This window comes from Aegilops tauschii, chromosome 2, assembly GCF_002575655.3.
Source record: "Aegilops tauschii subsp. strangulata cultivar AL8/78 chromosome 2, Aet v6.0, whole genome shotgun sequence".
Classification (NCBI taxonomy): Eukaryota; Viridiplantae; Streptophyta; class Magnoliopsida; order Poales; family Poaceae; genus Aegilops; species Aegilops tauschii.
This window is the reverse complement of record NC_053036.3, coordinates 308132342-308154168: the sequence shown is the minus strand read 5'-3', so window position 1 is coordinate 308154168 and position 21827 is coordinate 308132342. Positions and strand designations below refer to the sequence as shown.

Genomic DNA, 21827 nt, shown 5'->3' with positions numbered 1-21827 from the left:
GTACATGCTCACTGGCTGAGCTATTCTCCTCCATCTTGTAGGCAAAGTACTTGTCAGAGGTCTCATACCTCTCGACACGGGCATGAATCTGAAATATCAATTTTCAGCTTCTTGGAACATCTCATATGCTCTGTTGCGTTCAAAACTTTTTTGAAGTTCCGGTTCTAAGCCGTAAAGTATGGCGCACTAAACTATCAAGTAGTCATCATATCAAGCTTGCAACACGTTCATAAAGTCTGCATCTACTCCTGCAATAGGTTTGTCACCTAGCGCTGCATCAAGGACATAATTCTTCTCTGCAGCAATGAGGATAATCCTCAGATCATGGACCCAGTCTGCATTATTGCTACTATCATTTTTCAACTTAGTTTTCTCTAGGAACATATCAAAAATATATGGGAGCTATATCGCGAGCTATTGATCTACAACATATATATACAAAAACTATTAAGACTAAGTTCATGATAAATTAAGTTCAGTTAATCAAATTACTAATGAACTCCCACTTAAATAGACATCTCTCAAGTCATCTAAGTGATATGTGATCGAAATCAACTACCCATGTCCGATCATCGCGTGAGATGGGGTAGTCATCAATGGTCAACATCTCTATGTTGATCATATCTACTACATGATTCACGTTCGACCTTTCGGTCTCCAGTGTTCTGAGGCCATGTCTGTACATGCTAGGCTCGTCAAGTTTAACCCAAGTATTCTACATGTGCAAAACGTAGCAACGGTGCATACTTAGGGAGAACACTTTTACCTTGAAATTTAGTGAACGGATCATCTTGTAATGCTACCGCTGTACTAAGCAAAATAAGATGCATAAAAAGATAAACATCACATGCAATCAAAATATGTGACATGATATGGCCATCATCATCTTGTGCTTTTGATCTCCATCTCCAAAGCATCGTCATGATCTCCATCATCACCGGCTCGACACCTTGATCTCGATCATTGCGTCGTGGTCGTCTCGCCAACTTTTGCTTCTACAACTATCGCTAACGCATAGTGATAAAGTAAAGCAATTACATGGCGTTTGCATTTCATACAATAAAGAGACAACCATAAGGCTCCTGCCATTGTCAGATATCTTACAAAACATGATCATATCATACAGTAACGTATATCACATCATGTCTTGACCATATCACATCACAACATACCCTGCAAAAACAAGTTAGACGTCCTCTACTTTGTTGTTGTAAGTTTTACGTGGCTGCTACGGGCTTCTAGCAAGAGCCGTTCTTACCTACGGCAAAAACCACAATGGTGATTCGTCAAGTTTGCTGTTTTAACCTTCTTCAAGGACCGGTCGTAGTCAAATTTGATTCAACTAAAGTAGGAGAAATAGACACCCGCCAACCATCTTTATGCAAAACTAGTTACATGTCTGTCGGTGGAACCGTTCTCATGTGCGTGGACATGTAAGGTTGGTCCGGGCCGCTTCTTCCCACAATACCAACGAATCAAAATAAGACGTTGGTGGTAAGCAGTATGACTATCGTCAAAGTTAGCCAAACGAGTTTTAGAGCGAGTGATTCTCCCAGTTTGAATATCATCAAAGATTTGTTCGACGAGATGGTCTATTGTGACTCTTGCTCTAACTCGTGAGAGCTATTGTTTGCGCTGGGTGGAACATCCTCTTCGTTGTCTTCTTCTTCTTCTTCTTGTCCTTCATCAGTTGTTGGTGTTGTCGTTCTGTAGTGGAGGTGGAGAGGGAGGTCGTGTTGGGAATCGTAGCATGGAAAACAAAAAAAATTCTACGCACGCAATGATCTACCCATGGAGATGCATAGCAACGAGAGGGGGAGAGTGTGTCTACGTTCCCTCGTAGACCGTAAGCGGAAGCGTTTCACAACGCGGTTGATGTAGTCGAACTTTCTTCGCGCTCCAACCAATCTAGTACCAAACGCACGGCACCTCCGTGTTCTGCACACGTTTAGATCGGTGACGTCCTTCGCCTTCTTGATCCAGCAAGACAGTGAGGTAGTAGATGAGTTCCGGCAGCATGACGGCGTGGTGACGGTGATGGTGATGTAATCGCCGCACGGCTTTGCCTAAGCACTACGAAAATATGATCGAGGGATTAAACGGTGGACGGGGGTGCCGCACACGGCTAAGAGAATTGTCTGCGGTGTGCTAGGCGCCGCCCTCCTCATATATATAGGTGGCAGGGAGAGGGGAGAGGCCAAGGGGCGCCCCAAGTAGGTCTGAATCCTACTTGGGCTCATGCCCTTGGCCGTGCCCCCCTGCCATGTTTGTCGAAGGGGGAAGGAAAGAGGGGGGAGAGGGAAGGAAGGGGGAATCCTATTCCACTCTTTCCTTTCCCTTCCCCTCTTTCCTTCTCCTCCTAGGCCGGCCCATATGGGGGGCGCACCAGCCCCTTGTGGCTGGTGCGTTTCCCCTCTTGGCCCATAGGGCCCATATCTTTTGTCGGGGGTGCCCGGAACCCCTTCTGGTGACCCGATAAGTACCGGGTACCCCCCGAAACACTTTCGATGTCCGAATACTATCGTCCTATATATTAATATTTACCTCTCGACCATTTCGATACTCCTCGTCATGTCCATGATCTCATCCGGGACTCCGAAGAAAATTCGGTCACCAAATCACATTCTCATGTAATACTATATCGTCATAGAACGTTAAGCGTGCGGACCCTAGGGGTTCAAGAACTATGTAGACATGACCGAGACACCTCTCCGGTCAATAACAAATAGCGGAACCTAGATGCCCATATTGGCTCCTACATATTCTACGAAGACATTTATCGGTCGAACCGTTATGACAACATATGTAATTCCCTTTGTCCATTGGTATGTTACTTGCCCGAGATTCGATCGTCGGTATCTTCATACCTAGTTCAATCTTGTTACCGGCAAGTCTCTTTACTCGTTCCATAATACATCACCTCGTGACTAAATCCTTAGGCGTTTGCTTGCAAGCTTATGATGTGTATTACCGAGAGGGCCCACAGATACCTCTCCGAAACTCGGAGTTACAAATCCTAATGTCAATCTATGCCAACTCAACAAACACCTTCGGAGATACCTGTAGAGCATCTTTATAATCACCCAGTTAGGTTGTGACGTTTGATAGCACGCAAGGCATTCCTCCGGTATCCGAGAGTTGCATAATCTCATAGTCGAAGGAATGTGTATTTGACTGAAGAAAGCAATAGCAATAAAACTGAATGGTCATTATGCTAAGCTAACGGATGGGTCTTGTCCATCACATTATTCTCCTAATGATGTGATCCTGTTATCAAATGACAACTCATGTCCATGGTTAGGAAACCTTAACCATCTTTGATCGACGAGCTAGTCTAATAGAGGCTCACTAGGGACACGGTGTTTGTTTATGTATTCACAGATGTATTAAGGTTTCAGATCAATACAATTCTAGCATGAATAATAAACCTTTATCATGAATAAGGAAATATAAAATAACAACTTTATTATTGCCTCTAGGGCATATTTCCTTCAGGTCGGTGTGGTTCATCTTCTTGTACTTCCTCACTTCCTCCGTCTTGACGTGCTCCATTTGTGGATGCCTCCATATCAACTTGTGGTTCACCTTGGTGTGAAGTTGAGGCTTCCACTTGAACGGACGAGGTACTCTCCTTCACCTCCTTTGGGCGAATGTTGCCAATGGAAAAATCTTGGATTGCTTCCGAAGGATCTTTGTATCCTACATCAATTGGCAATTGCTCTACTTGTGAGCCATTAGATTCATCAAACTTCACATCCACCGTCTCTTCAACCTTTCGGGTGAAATTGTTGTAGACATTGTAAGTTTGAGAGTTTGAGCCATAGCCGAGTAGGCAACCTTCATGATATTTAGGAGCAAATTTTTAACGACGATTATCAAGAATGTAGCACTTTGAGCAAAATATTCGAAAGTATCCAACTTGGGGTTTGTTACCGGTGAGAAGCTCATATCTCGTCTTGCCGAGAAGCTTGTGAAGATATAGTTGATTCGTAGCATGACAAGCTGTCTCAACCGCTTCCACCCAAAAGTGTATAGGCGTCTTGTATTCATCAAGCATCGTTCTTGCCATTTCAATAAGTGTCCGGTTCTTCCTCTCAACAACTGCATTTTGCTGAGGTGTGTACGTAGCCGAGAACTCATGTGAAATCCCTTCTTCGTCAAGAAAGGTATCCACATTGATGTTCTTGAACTCCGTTCAATTGTTGCTTTGAACCTTCTTGATTCTCACTCCAAATTGGTTTTGGGCCTTCCTAGCGAAGTTCTTGAAGATCTTTTGGACTTGCGATTTATCATCAAGAAAGAACACCCACGTAAATCTTGGAAAGTCGTCAACAATGACCAAACCGACCGAGTTACCACCGAGACTCTTGTAGGTGTTAGGACCGAAAAGATCCATATGAAGTAGCTCGAGTGGTCTTCTTGTGGTCATGATGTTCTTCATGGGATGGCTTCCTCCAACCTGTTTTCCTGCTTGACAAGCACTGCAAAGTATATCCTTGTCAAATATGACATCTTTAACACCAGGGATTTGATCACCTTTAATAAGCTTATCAAGATTTCGCATACCCACGTGACCTAACCTTCTATGCCACAACCAACCTTTAGAAGATTTAGCAATTAAGCAAGTACGAGGTTGAGCTTTCTTAGTGAAATCAACAATGTATAGGTCACCTCTACAAATACCGGTAAAGACCGTAGTATGATTATCTCTTCGAAACACTTGGCAATCTATTTCAGTAAATAGAACATTGAAACCGAAGTCAGCTTGTCTAGATACGGAAAGTAGATTATAACCAAGGGATTCAACGAGCATGACATTTTGGATAGAGCTATCATGGGAGATGGCCACCTTACCAAGGCCAACTACCTTACCCTTTGAGTTATCACCAAAAGTGATATACTTTCGAGGACCATCGTTTTCAGCAAGCTCACGAAACATATCCTTATCTCCGGTCATATGATCCGTACATCCACTATCAAGAACCCATTCCTTTCCTCCGGCCATGTAGCCACGAAGATTAGCCATAAGACCAAAGTGTCTCATTGACTCATCAAGATCAAAGTCGCTATCATCATCCTCACCATGGTATCCATGTTCAACATCATCATGTGAATGATCATCACCTAGAGAGAGTGATTCATTAGATGTATGACCATGACAATGTGCATGCTTATGAATTCTAATAACTCGCGAGATGATGCTACTAATGACTCCAACATCTCCTTTGGCACGCATAAGGTCACGGAGCTCAAATAGACATTCATCAAACTTAGGATCACCAGTATCCATCTTTTGAAAAGCAATGGACTTTTGAATAATCTCATCTAGATTTTTCAGGGAATAGTTTGGAAAGCGCTCCTCAAGATATTTCCATATAGTATAAGCACATTCAAATGTAGGCAAGCATACAAGCAAATTTCTAGGCAATCCTCTCATGATAAGATCAATAGTTCTAAGATTGCGGCTCATGCCAAGAAACTCATCGGGGGTAGGATGCAAGGGATCAATAGGGGGCACATAAGGGCTAGTAATATACTTGTTCCAATTATATTCATTGAAAATCTCAAGCATCTCATTCTTCCAGGCATTACAGAACTCTCTGTCAAGCATACACAATCTATGTCTAATACTCCCAATCGTAGACTCATCCATGTTCCTCCAATGGCGACTACACCAAAGCAATGGAGACCAAAGCAATTATACCAATTGAAAGGATCGAGAAGAGGGGTCTAGAGGGGGGTGATTAGACCCTCAACAAGTAAAAGTGGCAGTTTTTTAAGTTCTTCAAGTTGAGGTGGAGTTTTAGCACAAGTTTAAGCATTCACAATAAATTTCAAGCAAGCATGGCAAGAGTATCAGCAGCAGAAAGAGTAAAACATGCTAATTGCAAGAAAGTAAAGGTATGGGATTCGAGTGTGCAAACGCAATGGAGACACGCAGATTTTTGGCATGGTTCAGATAAGTGGTGCTATCATACGTCCACATTGACGGAGACTTCAACCCACGAAGGGCAACGGTTGTGCGAGTCCATTGCGAGTCCATGGAGGGCTCCACTGATACGTCTCCAACGTATCTATAATTTTTGATTATTCCATGCTATTATATTATCAATCTTGGATGTTTTATAATCATTTTATATCATTTTTTGGTACTAACCTGTTGACATAGTGCCAAGTGCCAGTTGCTGTTTTTTGCATGTTTTTACATCGCAGGAAATCAATACCAAACGGAGTCCAAACGCAACGAAACTTTTTGTGGATTTTTTGGAACAGAAGGCAACCGGCCCAACCTGGGGGCTGCTCCGAGGGGAGCACAACCCACCAGGGCGCGCCTGGAGGCCCAGATGCGCCCTGGTGAGTTGTGCCCACCTCATGTGCCCCCCGGACCGCCTCTTTACTCTATAAATACCCAATATTCCGGAAACCCTAGGGGAGTTGACGAAAATCAATTCCAGCCGCCGCAGAGTCCAGAACCACCAGATCCAATCTAGACACCATCACAGAGGGGTTCACCACTTCCATTGGTGCCTCTCCGATAATGCGTGAGTAGTTCTTTGTAGACCTTCGGGTCCGTAGTTAGTAGCTAGATGGCTTCCTCTCTCTCGTTTGATTCTCAATACAATGGTCTCTTGGAGATCCATATGATGTAACTCTTTTTGCGGTGTGTTTGTTGGGATCCGATGAACTTTGAATTTATGACCAGATCTATCTTTTTATCCATGAAAGTTATTTGAGCTTCTTTGATCTCTTATATGGATGATTGCTTATAGCCTCGTATTTCTTCTCCGATATTTGGGTTTTGTTTGGTCAACTTGATCTATTTATCTTGCAATGGGAAGAGGTGCTTTGTAGTGGGTTTGATCTTATGGTGCTTGATCCCAGTGACAGAAGGGGAACCCGCACGTATGTATCGTTGCTACTAAGGATAGAACGATGGGGTCTATTTCTACATAAATAGATCTTGTCTACATCATGTCATCATTCTTATTGCATTACTCTGTTTCTCCATGAACTTAATACACTAGATGCATGCTCGATAGCGGTCGATGTGTGCAGTAATAGTAGTAGATGCAGGCAGGAGTCGGTCTACTAATCTTGGACGTGATGCCTATATAATGATCATTGCCTGGATATCGTCATGATTATTTGAAGTTCTATCAATTTCCCAACAGTAATTTATTGACTCACCGTTTGCTATTTTTCTCGAGTGAAGCCACTAGTGAAACCTATGGCCCACGGGTCTCTTTCTCATATTATTTGCCTTTGTGATCTATTTTACTTTGCTTTTATTTTCAGATCTATTAAACCAAAAATACAAAAATACCTTTCTGCAATTTATTCTTATTTATTTTATTTGGTGTTCGATCTATCAATCTACTACAATTTATTCACGTCCGTTTGCCAATTTCTGGCGCCGTTACCCGAAAGGGATTGACAACCCCTTTAAGACGTCGGGTTGCGAGTATTTGTTATTTGTGTGCAGGTGCTGTTTACGTATTGTTGCTTGGTTCTCCTACTGGTTCAATAACCTTGGTTTCATCATTGAGGGAAATACCTACCGTCGCTGTGCTACATCATCCCTTCCTCTTTGGGGAAATACCGACGTAGCTTCAAGCCGCATCGAAAGGAATTTCTGGCACTGTTGCCGGGGAGGATCTTCGACATATACCAGGTTCCTAACCACAAATCTCATCTCCTCTCAATTTACATTATTTGCCATTTGCCTCTCGTTTTCCTCTCCCCCACTTCACAAAAATTTGTTGTTTTATTCGCCCTCTTTTTCGTTTGCCGTTTTCTTGCCGGATCTGTTTTTGTGTCCAATCTTGTTTGCCGTTATTATCGTCATGGATAGTTCTTCCTCTATTGCATGCACTCCCGAGAACGAGGTTCTCAACTTTAAACAAAGGGGAGGAGAAAATTTAAAAGATTCTTCGTATAGAATTTGCAATGCCCATAACAGATCTATCTGCAAGCAATATACCGTTGTTCTTCTTCGTTGTTTTTATGTGGGCATCACCACTTGGTATAGATTCATCCTTGATACGATTACCGGTGGAAATTTCTTGATGTGTCCCTCTCCTGATGATTTTAATGCTATGGGAAATTTAGTGGGCTCGCCACCTCTTATGATTAATGAAACAACTTTGACTCTTGAGCATGTTATGGAAAGATTAGATTCCATTGGAAAGAAAATGCTTACTAAAGAGCATATTGAAAACTTAGATAAAAAGATGGATAATTTTGCTACTAAATTTGGGTCAAAAGCGGGAGAAGTTTTTAAGTTGTTAAAAGAAAAGGGAACCATAATTCATGAAAGAATTGAAGAAAGCCCGTCTCGGATTGATAAAGTGGAAGAAATCTTTAGTAATTTTAGCACAGCTTTTGCTTCCACTAAAACTATTAAAAAACTCCTGTAAAGATTGGCAAGACTACTCAAGTTACTAAGAGCAGGGGTGCAACTTCTAGTAACAACAGTAAAGAGGATCTTAAGATGATCAGTATCCACCCGGATTTTGTTGAAGTTATAAGAGATCCCTTTGGCAAGAATGAATTCTTTAAATTTGTTCCTAGGGACATTTTCATTGAAAATCTTTATGCTAAACCTTTGAAGAATTCTAAGTGTTTGATTGAAGAGTTGAACAAAGATGACAAAACTTAGATCCTTGCTTTATGCCTAGCTAGGGGCGTAAAACTATAGCGCTTGTTGGGAGGCAACCCAATGAATAAAATTTATTTTTGATTTTTGCTTTATGTTCTTGAGTGTTAGCACAATTATGCTACTGTTATGATTGTGTTTTTCGTGTTTTGATTAGTGTTTGTGCCAAGTAAAACCTTTAGGATCTTCTTGGGTGATAGTTGTTTGATCTTGCTGAAAAACAGAAATTTTTGCGCTCATGAAAACAATTCTTATTTTTAACCAGAGCGTGAGAAAATACCAATTATTTTTGCAGAAGATTAATATACAAATTTCTCACGTGGTACTTATTTTTTAAGAATTTTTGGAGTTCCAGAAGTATTCGAAATATTCAGATTACTACAGACTGTTCTGTTTTTGAAAGATTCTGTTTTCTTTGCGTTGTGTGCTTGTTTTGATGATTTTATGGTTTTCTTTGATGAGTTTTTGCCATAGAAAAGTTGGAATACAGTAGATATAATGCAAGAACAAAATATGAATTGGTTTTCTACATTACTTACAGTAGTGATTTGCTTTCTTATACTAACGGATTTCACGAAGGTTTTGTTGGAGTTTTGTGTGATTGAAGTTTTCAAGTTTTGGGTTATCTTACGATGGATGAAGGAATCAGGAGTAAGAAGAGCCTAAGCTTGGGGATGCCCCAGCATCCCAAGCTATTATCCAAAGAGAGCAAGCAACTAAGCTTGGGGATGCCCCAAGTGGCATCCCCTCTTTCTTCTAATGACCATCGGTATTTTACTCGAAGCTATATTTTTATTCGTCACATACTATGTGTTTTACTTGGAGCGTCTTGTATGATATGAGTCTTTTCTTGTTTTATTTTGTGTTTTAAGTCTTGATTCCTTGCTGGACACACCTATTTGAGATAGCAAAAATTATGCCATGACTTATTAGAATTGCTCTCTATGCTTCACATAAATTTTTATGAGCTATGGACTTGCTTTAGTGCTTCACTTAATTATATATTTTTGAGCATGGTGTGCTTTATTTTTTTGAAGAAATGCTCTCTTGCTTCACTTAGATTTATTTGAGAGTTAGTAAAATTTTCAAGAAATTCTCTCTTGCTTCACTTAAATTAATTTGAGAGAAAGAAATATTATGCTCATGATCTTCACTTATATTTGTTTGAGCTTGTCAAAAGCAACACATGAAAATTAGTCCCAAAGTGATAGATATCCAAGAAGGATATAATAAAAACTTTCATGAAGATCATTGGACAAAATAAACTTGATTCTTAGTAATAGTTTTGAGATATGATATTGTGATATGTGAGTCATCTTGATGAGTAATTATGCTTTAGTAAGAATATTGGTGTTAAGGTTTGTGATTCCCTATGCAAGCACGAAAGTAAATAATTGTGCAATGAAAGTATATCCTACTTGTGGTGCATTATTCAGTGTTAATTATGCTTAATGGTCACTTATGAGATTATTTGTTTCTTGGTTGGTCGCTTCTCAATATTTTTCTAGCCTTCATTTTGCACTGAGTATGATCACTACTTGTGCATCGAAAATCCTTTAAACCAGTTTTGCCAAATGAGTCCACTATACCTTCCTATATGTGGTATTATTTTGCTGTTCTAAACAAATTTGTATGTGCCATCTCTAATATTCAAAATAAATTTCTCTTTTGTGTGCTCGTACCGTTCGCGAGGCGGTGAGGGGTGCCTAATATTTTCCATGCTAGATGTGTTGTTCTCACGATGAGTGTTTATTCACTTGTGATTGCACGAGAGTAAGGCAAAGGTATTAGGGATGCCCAGTCCCAAAATGAAAAATGAATTTACTTTATGTTGTCAAATAATAAATTCCTTGGAAAGTGTTGGTATGGAAGGAACCCGTGGATACGGTTAGCCATGGAAAGTGAAAGTATGGTGAAAAATGAATAAACTTTAATTTCTGTTTGGGAACCGCCTATGATATATCTAGCATGGAAAGTGTTGGGAGCTCTAAGTCATTTTCGTTGGTGGGAAAATTATGCCTATCAAAATGTTTTTATCTCTCCATTTTCGCTTTGAGCTCTGGCACCTCTACAAATCCCAACTCCCCTCCGCGAAGGGCCTTTCTTTTACTTCCTGCAATTTTTATTTTTGAATTTGAGTCTCCATCTTCTCTTATAAAAGCACCAACTAGGGAGCACTATGATCGTACTTGAGCATTGGGTGTAGTTAATATGCGAGTGTGTTTCATGAATGGATCAATGATTGAGAATGATGGGCTAGGGATAACTTATTTTAGCGTTGATATTTTGAAAGACATGGTTGCTTGTTGATATGCTTGAGTATTTAAGTTATCATGTCAAAACTAGACTATTGCTTTGAACAATATAAAAGTCCAAATGTCCATGCTATAAAGAAAAGAATATGAGATGACATGTTAGGCGGCATTCCACATCAAAAATTCTGTTTTTATCATTTACCTACTCGAGGACGAGGAAGAAGTAAGCTTGGGGATGTTGATACGTCTCCAACGTATCTATAATTTTTGATTGTTACATGCTGTTATATTATCAATCTTGGATGTTTTATAATCATTTTATAGTCATTTTATATCATTTTTTGGTACTAACCTATTGACATAGTGCCAAGTGTCAGTTGTTGTTTTTGCATGTTTTTTACATCGCAGGAAATCAATACCAAACGGAGTCCAAACGCAATGAAATTTTTTGTGGATTTTTTTTGGACCAGAAGGCAACCAATGGGCCGAAGAAGCACCTGGGGGCTGCTCCGAGGGGAGCACAACCCACCAGGGCGCGCCTGGAGGCCCAGGCGCGCCCTGGTGGGTTTTGCCCACCTCGGGTGCCCCTCAGACCGCCTCTTTACTCTATAAATACCCCAATATTCCAGAAACCCTAGGGGAGTCGACAAAAATCAATTCCAGCTGCCATAGAGTCCAGAACCACCAGATCCAATCTAGACACCATCACGGAGGGGTTCACCACTTTGATTGGTGCCTCTCCGATGATGCGTGAGTAGTTCTTTGTAGACCTTCGGGTCCGTAGTTAGTAGCTAGATGGCTTCCTCTCTCTTGTTTGATTCTTAATACAATGGTCTCTTGGAGATCCATATGATGTAACTCTTTTTGCGGTATGTTTGTTGGGATCGGATGAACTTTGAGTTTATGATCAGACCTATCTTTTTATCCATGGAGGTTATTTGAGTTTCTTTCATCTCTTATATGCATGATTGCTTATAGCCTTGTATTTCTTCTCCGATATTTGGGTTTTGTTTGGCCAACTTGGTCTATTTATCTTGCAATGGGAAGAGGTGCTTTGTAGTGGGTTCGATCTTACGGTGCTTGATCCTAGTGACAGAAGGGGAACCGACACGTATGTATCGTTGCTACTAAGGATAAAACGATGGGGTCTATTTCTACATAAATAGATCTTGTCTACATCATGTCATCGTTCTTATTGCATTACTCCGTTTCTCCACGAACTTAATACACTAGATGCATGATGGATAGCGGTCGATGTGTGGAGTAATAGTAGTAGATGCAGGGAGGAGTCGGTCTAATAATATTGGACATCAATATAATGATCATTGCCTGGATATCGTCATGATTGTTTGAAGTTCTATCAATTGCCCAACAGTAATTTGTTTACCCACCGTTTGTTATTTTTCTCGAGAGAAGCCACTAGTGAAACCTACGGCCCCTGGGTCTCTTTCTCATATTATTTTCCTTTGCAGTCTATTTTCCTTTGCTTTTATTTCTAGATATATTAAACCAAAAATAAAAATACCTTGCTGCAATTTATTCTTATTTATTTTATTTGGCGTTCGGTCTATCAATCTACTACAATTTATTCACGTCTTTTTGCCAATTTCTGGCGTCGTTACCCGAAAGGGATTGACAACCCCTTTAATACGTCGGGTTGCGAGTATTTGTTATTTGTGTGCAAGTGTTGTTTACGTATTGTTGCTTGGTTCTCCTACTGGTTCGATAACCTTGGTTTCATCACTGAGGGAAATACCTACCGTCGCTGTGCTGCATCATCCCTTCCTCTTTGGGGAAATATCGACGTAGCTTCATGCTGCATCATCCACCCACGAAGGGTCCACGAAGAAGCAACCTTGTCTATCCCACCATGGCCATTGCCCACGAAGGACTTGCCTCACTCGGGTAGATCTTCACGAAGTAGGCGATCTCCTTGCCCTTACAAACTTCCTGGTCAACTCCACAATCTCGTCGGAGGCTCCCAAGCGACACCTAACCAATCTAGGAGACACCACTCTCCAGAAGGTAATAGATGTTGTGTTGATGATGAACTCCTTGCTCTTCTGCTTCAAATGATAGTCTCACCAACACTCAACTCTCTCTCACAGATTGGATCTGGTGGAAAGATGATTTGAGTGGAAAGCGACTTGGGGAAGGCTAGAAATCAAGATTCTGGTGGTTGGATTGGAATATATTGATCTCAACACATGAGTAGGTGGTTCTCTCTCAAAAAATGTAAGCTGGAACTTTAGGCACGTTCTGATGGCCCTCTCACATCTGGAGAAGGGGGTGGAAGGGTATATATAGCCTCCACACAAAATCCAACTGTTACACACATTTGACCCAACTCAGCCAGATCGAATAGAAGAACTCGGTGAGACCGATTCAGTTCAAAATGTGAACATTAGGAATCTCGGTGGAACCGACTGGAACAACTCGGTGGGATTGATGTGCTAGGGTTAGGGCAAACATCAACTCGGTGGCACCGATTGCATCAACTCGGTTAGACCGAAGCAAAGCGATAAGGCAATAGAGAGAATGTCGAGCAAACTTGGTGGGACCGATTGCACATTTCGGTGAGACCAAAATAATGCAATGAGCAATAGAGAGTTTGCAAGGCCATCTCGGTGAGACCGAGATCCGTATCGGTGTGACCGAGGTATTATGGTTTCTGGCAGTGGCTATGTCAAATGAACTCGGTGGCGCCGGACAGAAGGTTTCGGTGGGGTCGAGTTTGACTTTGGGTTTTGGACATATTTGGAAATGGGGAGTGGTTCAGGGCTTTGGAGCAATATCACTAAGCATTTTGAGCAAGTAGACCATTAAGCAACACCTCATCCCTTTTAATAGTATTGGCTTTCCTATGGGCTCAATGTGATCTTGGATCACTAAAGTATAAATGAAGAGTCTTGGGCTTTTGCCAATATGTGTCCTTAGCATTTTGATGGGGGTTCCACATCCTCTTGTCCATGCCACGCCGTTGTTGAACTTGTCTGAAATACACTAGATAAAAACATTAGTCCAACAGGAGATATGTTGATATTAATTACCAGTATCACCCAGGGAGCACTTGTGCTTTCACCAACCCCTTCAATGGTGGAGGCCATCTACACTATCACAGGAAGGCTTACTAGTAACGAGCGCATTTTTCTGCTTTATGAAGAGAAAAGCACTCGGTAGTGATAATTTTCCATTGATAACAACTTGCAAGTGACGACGGGTCCGCTCATCACTGGCAACTACTCTACTTCTGATGGGCAGCTCTTCCACACCCGTTGCCGACTTTTTTAAATAAAATAATGCTCTATGTGTCAAGTGTTACAAGCCAAATGCTTTTGAATACCCTACAAAGTTTGAACTCGGAAGAAGCACAAATAAATAGACAATAAATAGGCTCCTGATTGGTGTTGACATTTTCTATATGATATGTTAGAATCAAATTCCTTGCAAAGTATGAACTTTGAATACTAGATAGTACTTAGTTTATAACACAAATAAATAGACGGTAAAAAAGGCCCCTAAATTGGTGTTTATAGTGTATACACGATATGTTAAAATCAAATTAAATAATGCGTTGTCATTAGAATGGACTTGATCCAATCCGCCCAGAGTTTTGAAGTTTGAGTTTCTTCACATATCCTCACTATTTTACCTTTCCAAAGATAAAACATGACTGTATTTTGTCCCTCAATTCGGAAACCAATTCTTGTGTAAAGACAGGGTCGTGTTAATAAGATGAAGTTATTTCCATAGCTTGCCTCCTCCAAGTGGTGGTGATGTCATGTTTGTCGTTGCTGGAGTTGCCCCCACAAATGGCATTGGGAGCTATAGTAGTGAATGCCTAGTCGAACATCTAGAACCCCTCCTCCCCTGTGCCAAACAGCCATGATGAGTTCATGACCACGTGATCGGCGGTCATGTTTATAGGGACGCCCACTACTTCGTTGAACACCTTCACTAGCACGGTCGAGTGTTGATACGTCTCCAACGTATCTATAATTTTTGCTATGTTCATGCTACTTTTATACCATTGCTACCTATCATATATCATATATATATACATAATAGAGTTATCCCCACTACTTCTAATTATCTCAACATGTGTGCTTCCACATCATCCAAATTGTTGTAGCCGTTAGATTACTAGCTTGATCCACTAGCATCCGTTTGATGTACGCATGAGAATCCACTACTGTGCAACATGTATTAGTGCATTCTAAGTGTGTTTTAAATCACATTGCTTGCACATCAACAAGCATACGAAAACACCCCACTATAACATGCAACAATGCATAAAAACCCCTCAACATGCAAACATGCATGAGAATTCTCATTCTATTATGCAAGATATTTTACAACTATGCCATGGTATAACACAACAAATCACGTGTATTTTTAGTTTTAGTTCTCATATTGTTACTTTAATTATTCATGTTACATATAATAAAATTGCATTTAAATGTATTGTAAAACATTTATGCAACAACGTGAGGGGTATCATCTAGTATCTAGAGAAGTACTCCCTTCCGATGGGATTATATGACGACCTCATACATCGAGGGGAGCCCGGCCGAAGGCCCGCTAGTGGGCCTATGAGGCGCACCAATAGAAGGGAGCCCAAAGGGGAGGATAAGCACCTAGCGATCATATTTTCCCCCAAGCCACGGGTGGCATCGGCCTAGATCACATCTCTACCTGTAAAACACTAGCCTCCACCGTGTATATAAGGGGAGGCTAGAGGGATCTCCTTTCCATCTATTTTCAGATAGACCAACTATCAATAACTATCCCATCTACACCACTGTATTCCCTCGCACGTGGTATCCTTCCACCATTAGTAACAAGAAATAGCAGGATGTAGGGTATTACTCTTGGGAGGCCCGAACATAGGTAACATGTGCGTGCGGGCTCCGTCCTAGTACTTATATATGATCACGTTTAGCACGGTCAGTTGGCACGCAAGAAACGGGCTATGCTGATCAAAGACCTAATCTTGGTCAGATATCCAGATGTGCAAGACGAGTTCATGCCAATCCAGACCTTCACCTTCAGCTCTTTCGAGCTGGCGGCTAATGGTTGGGTGCAACTCTTCGATGTTACGCCCCCACCTTACATCAACTACACCCACTTCGGGTCGATCGAGTTCCTCTTTGACGAGCACGTCAAGTCCACAGCGTGTAACTCCTACTCGAACCATCTCGCAAGGAAATATGTGCGAGCTGCCGCTCAGGGAAAAGGCTGGATCTACTTCAACCTACCAGCCCTCCCAATCACATACCATCAACATAATCTTTCCAACGACAGAGACAAGCCGAACGAAAAACTCACCCGGTGTGTGGTCCACGAAACAACCTCGAAGCCCATTACGATGAGTCACAATGCACTCGAAGCTTGGGGGCTACTAGGAGGGCCACGTGTTCCCTACCTTTGTTCCGGGCTCCGCTTCGCGATCGATCTCTCGCAATGCATACTGCAGGGTTCGAATAACCACGTCGCTCTTATGAAGGGTGACCCTCATCTGCTTTGGCTTATGAGGTCCTTGATATGTCCATTTTGCATCATGTTTTCCTAATGTTATTTATTACGTTTTAGGTCATTATTTCACTTTATGATACTATTCTTATGCCTTTTCTATCTTATTTCGCACGTTTCACATGAAGAGCGAGATTGCCTGCAGCTGGAATTCTGGACTAGAAAATGCTACACCAGAGATAGCTATTCTGTACAACTCCAAATGACCAGTAAATTTGTGGACAATTGTTTTGGAATATATAAAAAATATTAGCAGAAGAAATACCATCAGGGGGTCACCAAGGAGCGACAAGCTTAGGGGGCGCGCCCACCCCCTAGGTGTACCCTATGAGCTTGTGGGCCCCTTGGCAGGCTTCCGGTGCCCATCTTCTGCTATATGAAGCCATTTGTCCTAGAAAAATTCAGAAGAAGACTTTCGGGATGAAGCGCCGGTGTCTCGAGGCGGAACCTGGGCAGGAGCACTTTTGCTCTCCTGCGAAGCGATTCCATCGGGGACACTTCCCTCCGAGGGGGGGGGGATCGAACTATCGACATCACCAACAATCCTCTCATTTGTGGAGGACCAATCTTCATCAATATCTTCACCAGCACCATCTCATCTCAAACCCTAGTTCATCTCTTGTATTCAATCCTTGTCCCAAAACCTCATATTGATACATGTGGGTTGCTAGTACTGTTGATTACATCTTGTAGTTAATGCTAGTTGGTTTTTTTGGTGAAAGATTAAATGTTCCGATCCTCAAGCATATTCAATACCCCTCTGATCTTGAACATGAATATTATTTTTGAGTAGTTACTTTTGTTCTTTAGGACATGAGAGATGTCTTGTTATAAGTAATCATGTGATGTTGCTATTCGTTCGATACTTTGATGATATGTATGTTTTTGGTTTCTTTAGTGGTGTCATGTGAATGTCGAGTACATGAAACTTCACCATACTTGGGCCTAAGGGAAGGCATTGTGGAGTAATAAGTAGATGATGGGTTGCTAGAGTGACAGAAGCTTAAACCCTAGTTTATGTGTTATTCCGTGAGGGCTGATTTGGATCCATATGTTTCATGCTATGGTTATATTTATCTTAATTCTTCTTTCTTAGTTGCGGATGCTTGCGAAAGGGGGTAATCATAAGTGGGTTGCTTGTTCAAGTAAGAACAACACCCAAGCACCGGTCCACCCACATATCAAACTATCAAAGTAGCGAACGTTAATCAACCAAACGTCATGAACATGACTAGACCACAATTCCCATGTGTCCTTGAGAGCACTTTGCTTGTTATAAGAGAACTTTCCAGCTTGTCCTTTGCTATAAAAAGGATTGGGACACCTTGCTGCACATTTGTTACAATTGCTACTTGTTACTTGTTACGAATTATCTTGCTACAAAACTACCTATCACCGCTAATTTCAGTACTTGTAATACCTTGCTAAAAACCGCTTATCATTTCCTTCTGCTCCTCATGAGGTTCGACACTCTTACTTATCCAAAAGACTACGATTGATCCCCTATACTTTTGTGTCATCAAGACTCCTTTCTGGCGCCGTTGTCAAAGAGTGAAGCGCCTTTGGTAGGTGGAATTTGGTAAGGAAACATTTATATTACATGCTGAAATTTACTGTCACTTCTCACTACGGAAAATAATCCTTTGAGGGGTTTGTTTGGGGTATCTTCACCTCGACCGGAATTAATAAGAGTTGCCCCTCAACCTACTGAACCTATTGAAAATATTTATTATGAGATCCCTTCGGGTATGTTAGAGAAACTACTAGTTAATCCTTATGCAGGAGATGGAACGGCACTACTGTTGTATGGCTACAAAGAGGATCAACGTGTTGATACGTCTCCAACGTATCTATAATTTTTTATTGTTCCATGCTATTATATTATCTGTTTTGGATGTTTTATATGCATTAATATGCTATTTTATATGATTTTGGGACTAACCTATTAACCTAGAGCCAGTGCTAGTTTCTGTTTTTCCTTGTTTTAGAGTTTCGCAGAAAAGGAATACAAACGGAATAAAACTTTCACGATGATTTTTCTGGGACCAGAAGACACCCAGGAGACTTTGAGTGCAAGTCAGAAGAGCCACGAGGAGGCCACAAGGGTGGAGGGCGCGCCCAGGGGGGTAGGGCGCGCCCCCCGACCTTGTGGGCCCCTCGGTGACCCCCTGACCTAGATCTTCCTCCTATATATTCTCAAATACCCGAAAATCTTCCAGGGGAGCCACGAAACCACTTTTCCACCGCCGCAACCTTCTGTACCCGTGAGATCCCATCTAGGGACCTTTTCCAGCGTCCTGCCGGAGGGAGGTTCGATCACGGAGGGCTTCTACATCAACACCATTGCCTCTCCGATGAAGCGTGAGTAGTTTACCACAGACCTACAGGTCCATAGCTAGTAGCTAGATGGCTTCTTCTCTCTCTTTGATTCTCAATACAAAGTTCTCCTCGATGTTCTTGGAGATCTATTCGATGTAATAATCTTTTGCGGTGTGGTTGCCGAGATCCGATGAATTGTGGATTTATGATCAACTTATCTATGAATATTATTTGAATCTCCTCTTAATTCTTATATGCATGATTTGATATCTTTGCAAGTCTCTTCGAACTATCGATTTGGTTTCGCCAACTAGATTGGTTTTTTCTTGCAATGGGAGAAGTGCTTAGCATTGGGTTCAATCTTGTGGTGCTCGATCCTAGTGACAGAAGGGTAACCGACACGTATTGTCTTGTTGCCATCGAGGATAAAAAGATGGGGTTTTCATCATATTGCTTGAGTTAATTCCTCTACATCATGTCATCTTGCTTAAGGCGATACTCTGTTCTTTATGAACTTAATACTCTAGATGCATGGTGGACAACGTTCGATGTGTGGAGTAATAGTAGTAGATGCAGAATCGTTTCGGTCTACTTGACACGAACGTGGTGCCTATATTCATGATCATTGCCTTAGATATCGTCATAACTTTGCGCTTTTCTATCAATTGCTCGGCAGTAATTTGTTCACCCACCGTAATAATTTCTATCTTGACAGAAGCCTCTAGTGAAACCTATGGCCCCCGGGTCTATTTTCCATCATATAAGTTTCCGATCTACAATTTCAGTTTCCGATTTACTTTCTTTGCAATCTTTTACTTTCTGTTCCATAAACCAAAAATACCAAAAATATTACTTTACCGTTTATCCATCTCTATCAGATCTCACGTTGCAAATAACCGTGAAGGGATTGACAACCCCTTTATCGCGTTGGGTGCAAGGTTGGTGTTTGTTTGTGGAGGTATTCGGTGGCTTGCGCGTTGTCTCCTACTGGATTGATACCTTGGTTCTCAAAAGCTGAGGGAAATACTTGCTCTACTTTGCTGCATCACCATTTCCTCTTCAAGGGAAACCAACACAAGCTCAAGAGGTAGCACGTGTATAGAGGAACTCCCGCCTTTTGACTGTAACCCTGTTCATATGGAATAAACTCTTTTAGGGCATCTCCAAGGCGACCCGTAATCCTCCCAGAACCGTCCGGACCGCGGAAGCCATCCAACGCAGCCCTATATTGGTCCTCGAGGCGGTCCGGATGCGATTTCACCCGCAAAATGGAGACAAAAGTGAGGGAGGTTTGCAGGAGACCGGACACGCGAAACATACGAATCCGACACCCCAGGCCCACCCAAAACCCTTCTCGGACCCCGCGACTCCATCCTCCCCATTTTTTTCTCATTCCTTCTTTCTCTCTTGTCGTTGCCGCCGCTCCACCACCCCGGCCACCACACCACACCCCTGCCGGAAATATGCGTCTCCGTCACCTCTGGCGATCCAGCAGGGCTCCCGACCGCTTCTCCTCCGTCTCCGTTCAACCCCTTCCCTTCGACCGCCCCACCAAGTACCATCATCTACCATGCCCGGCAACTGTTCGATGAATCGTCGGAGCTGAAAATAGTTGTCCCTTCTTGTTTGTAGCAATGGATTCCGATTTGGAGTACATATACGAGCAGTATGTTGAGTCCTCCGATGGCCCGTTGGACGAGGAAGGGTACTCTAATGAGACGACGGTGATGCAGGTGGTCTTTGACGACGCGGAGCGTGCGGAGGAGCAGGTTCTCAATTTCAAGGACTCGATTAAGGGTCATCGCATGCTCGACCGCAACAAGGCGCGCGGGCATTTGACACTGATGGTCGTCTACTTTGCCCCTGATGCAGTCTTCGCTGACCATTTTGTCGGCGTTTTCGGAGGCGCAAGACCATCTTCGATCGTTTATACCATGGCGTCTGGTCCAACGATGACTACTTCATCCTGAAGAAGGATGCCGTGGGAACAATTGGCTTATCTGGTTACCATAAGTGCATGGTCGCACTCCGGATGCTTGCATATGGCACGGCCGCTGATTCGTGGGACGAGTACCTACGGATGCCATGGTCAGGTTTGCAACTGCCATGGTCGAGGTGTTCGGACCTCAGTACCTGAGGGAACCAACTGTGACAGTCACCGAGAGGCTCCTGGCAATCTCAGAAGTAAGAGGGTGGCCAAGTTTGTTTGGATCTCTTGACTGCATGCATTAGAAATGGAAGAACTGTCCGAAGGCTTTACAAGGGTAATATCAGGGTCATGTTAAAAAACCCACCATCATTCTTGAAGCAGTTGCATCATAGAATTTTTGGATTTAGCACGCTTTCTTTGGCATGCCCGGGTCTCACAATGACATCAATGTGTTGCAACGATTGTCGTTGTTTGCGGGGCTGGCTGAACTAAAAGCTCCTCCTTTCCACTATACTGTCAATGGACATGAGTACAATATGGGCTACTATCTGGTTAACGGTATCTATCTTTCATGGGCTACCTTTGTCAGGACCATCTCAAACCCAGTTGGCCAGAAAAAGGCTAACTTTGCTCAAAGACAAGAAGCAGCTAGAAAGGATGTCGAGAGGGCATTTGGAGTTCTTGAGGACCGTTTTGCAGTTGTTCGTGGACCTATAAAATAATGGGATCCGGAGATCTTGTGGGAGGTGATGACATATTGTTTGATCATGGACAACATGGCCGTCGAGGATGAGGGCGATGATGCTGCCACAACTCTGGAATTTGAGAACATGGGTGATCCTATCTAACTTCCGGACCAAAATCCGGCCACAATTGAGGAGTTTATTTAAATGCATCAACAAATTCGGCATTGACCAACTCACGAGCAACTCAAGGAGGATCTGATTGAGCATCAATGGGCGGTGAAAGGGGACAACAATGTTGGGATGTAAAATATTTAAACTTTTCTAAATTTAAACTAATGGTGCAAGCGGCTATTTGAATTTTCGTATCCTTTGCATGTGGCTACTTGTTCGTGCGGACTGGGAAAAAAATCCAGAAGGCCGGATGTGTGCGGCTATGGCTGGATGGCTGC

The 21827-nt window shown here is 42.3% G+C and overlaps 1 protein-coding gene across 1 annotated transcript; it reads left to right on the top strand.

Moving 5' to 3' along the window:
* The first annotated feature begins 20847 nt into the window (after window positions 1-20847).
* Window positions 20848-21414, top strand: LOC141040968 (uncharacterized). The gene is made up of 2 exons (XM_073507079.1): window positions 20848-20946; window positions 21100-21414. The coding sequence occupies exons 1-2, from the start codon at window positions 20848-20850 to the stop codon at window positions 21412-21414; spliced, it is 414 nt and encodes a 137-aa protein (XP_073363180.1).
* The last annotated feature ends 413 nt before the right edge of the window (window positions 21415-21827 follow it).

What these genes read in the sequence shown, in the direction of transcription:
- LOC141040968 (XM_073507079.1), top strand. Translation starts at nt 20,848, where the DNA reads ATGGTCAGGTTTGCAACTGCCATGGTCGAGGTGTTCGGACCTCAGTAC. An exon ending in GGCTCCTGGCAATCTCAGAA is followed by an intron (nt 20,947 to 21,099) that starts GTAAGAGGGTGG and finishes TTTTGGATTTAG; the next exon opens with CACGCTTTCTTTGGCATGCC.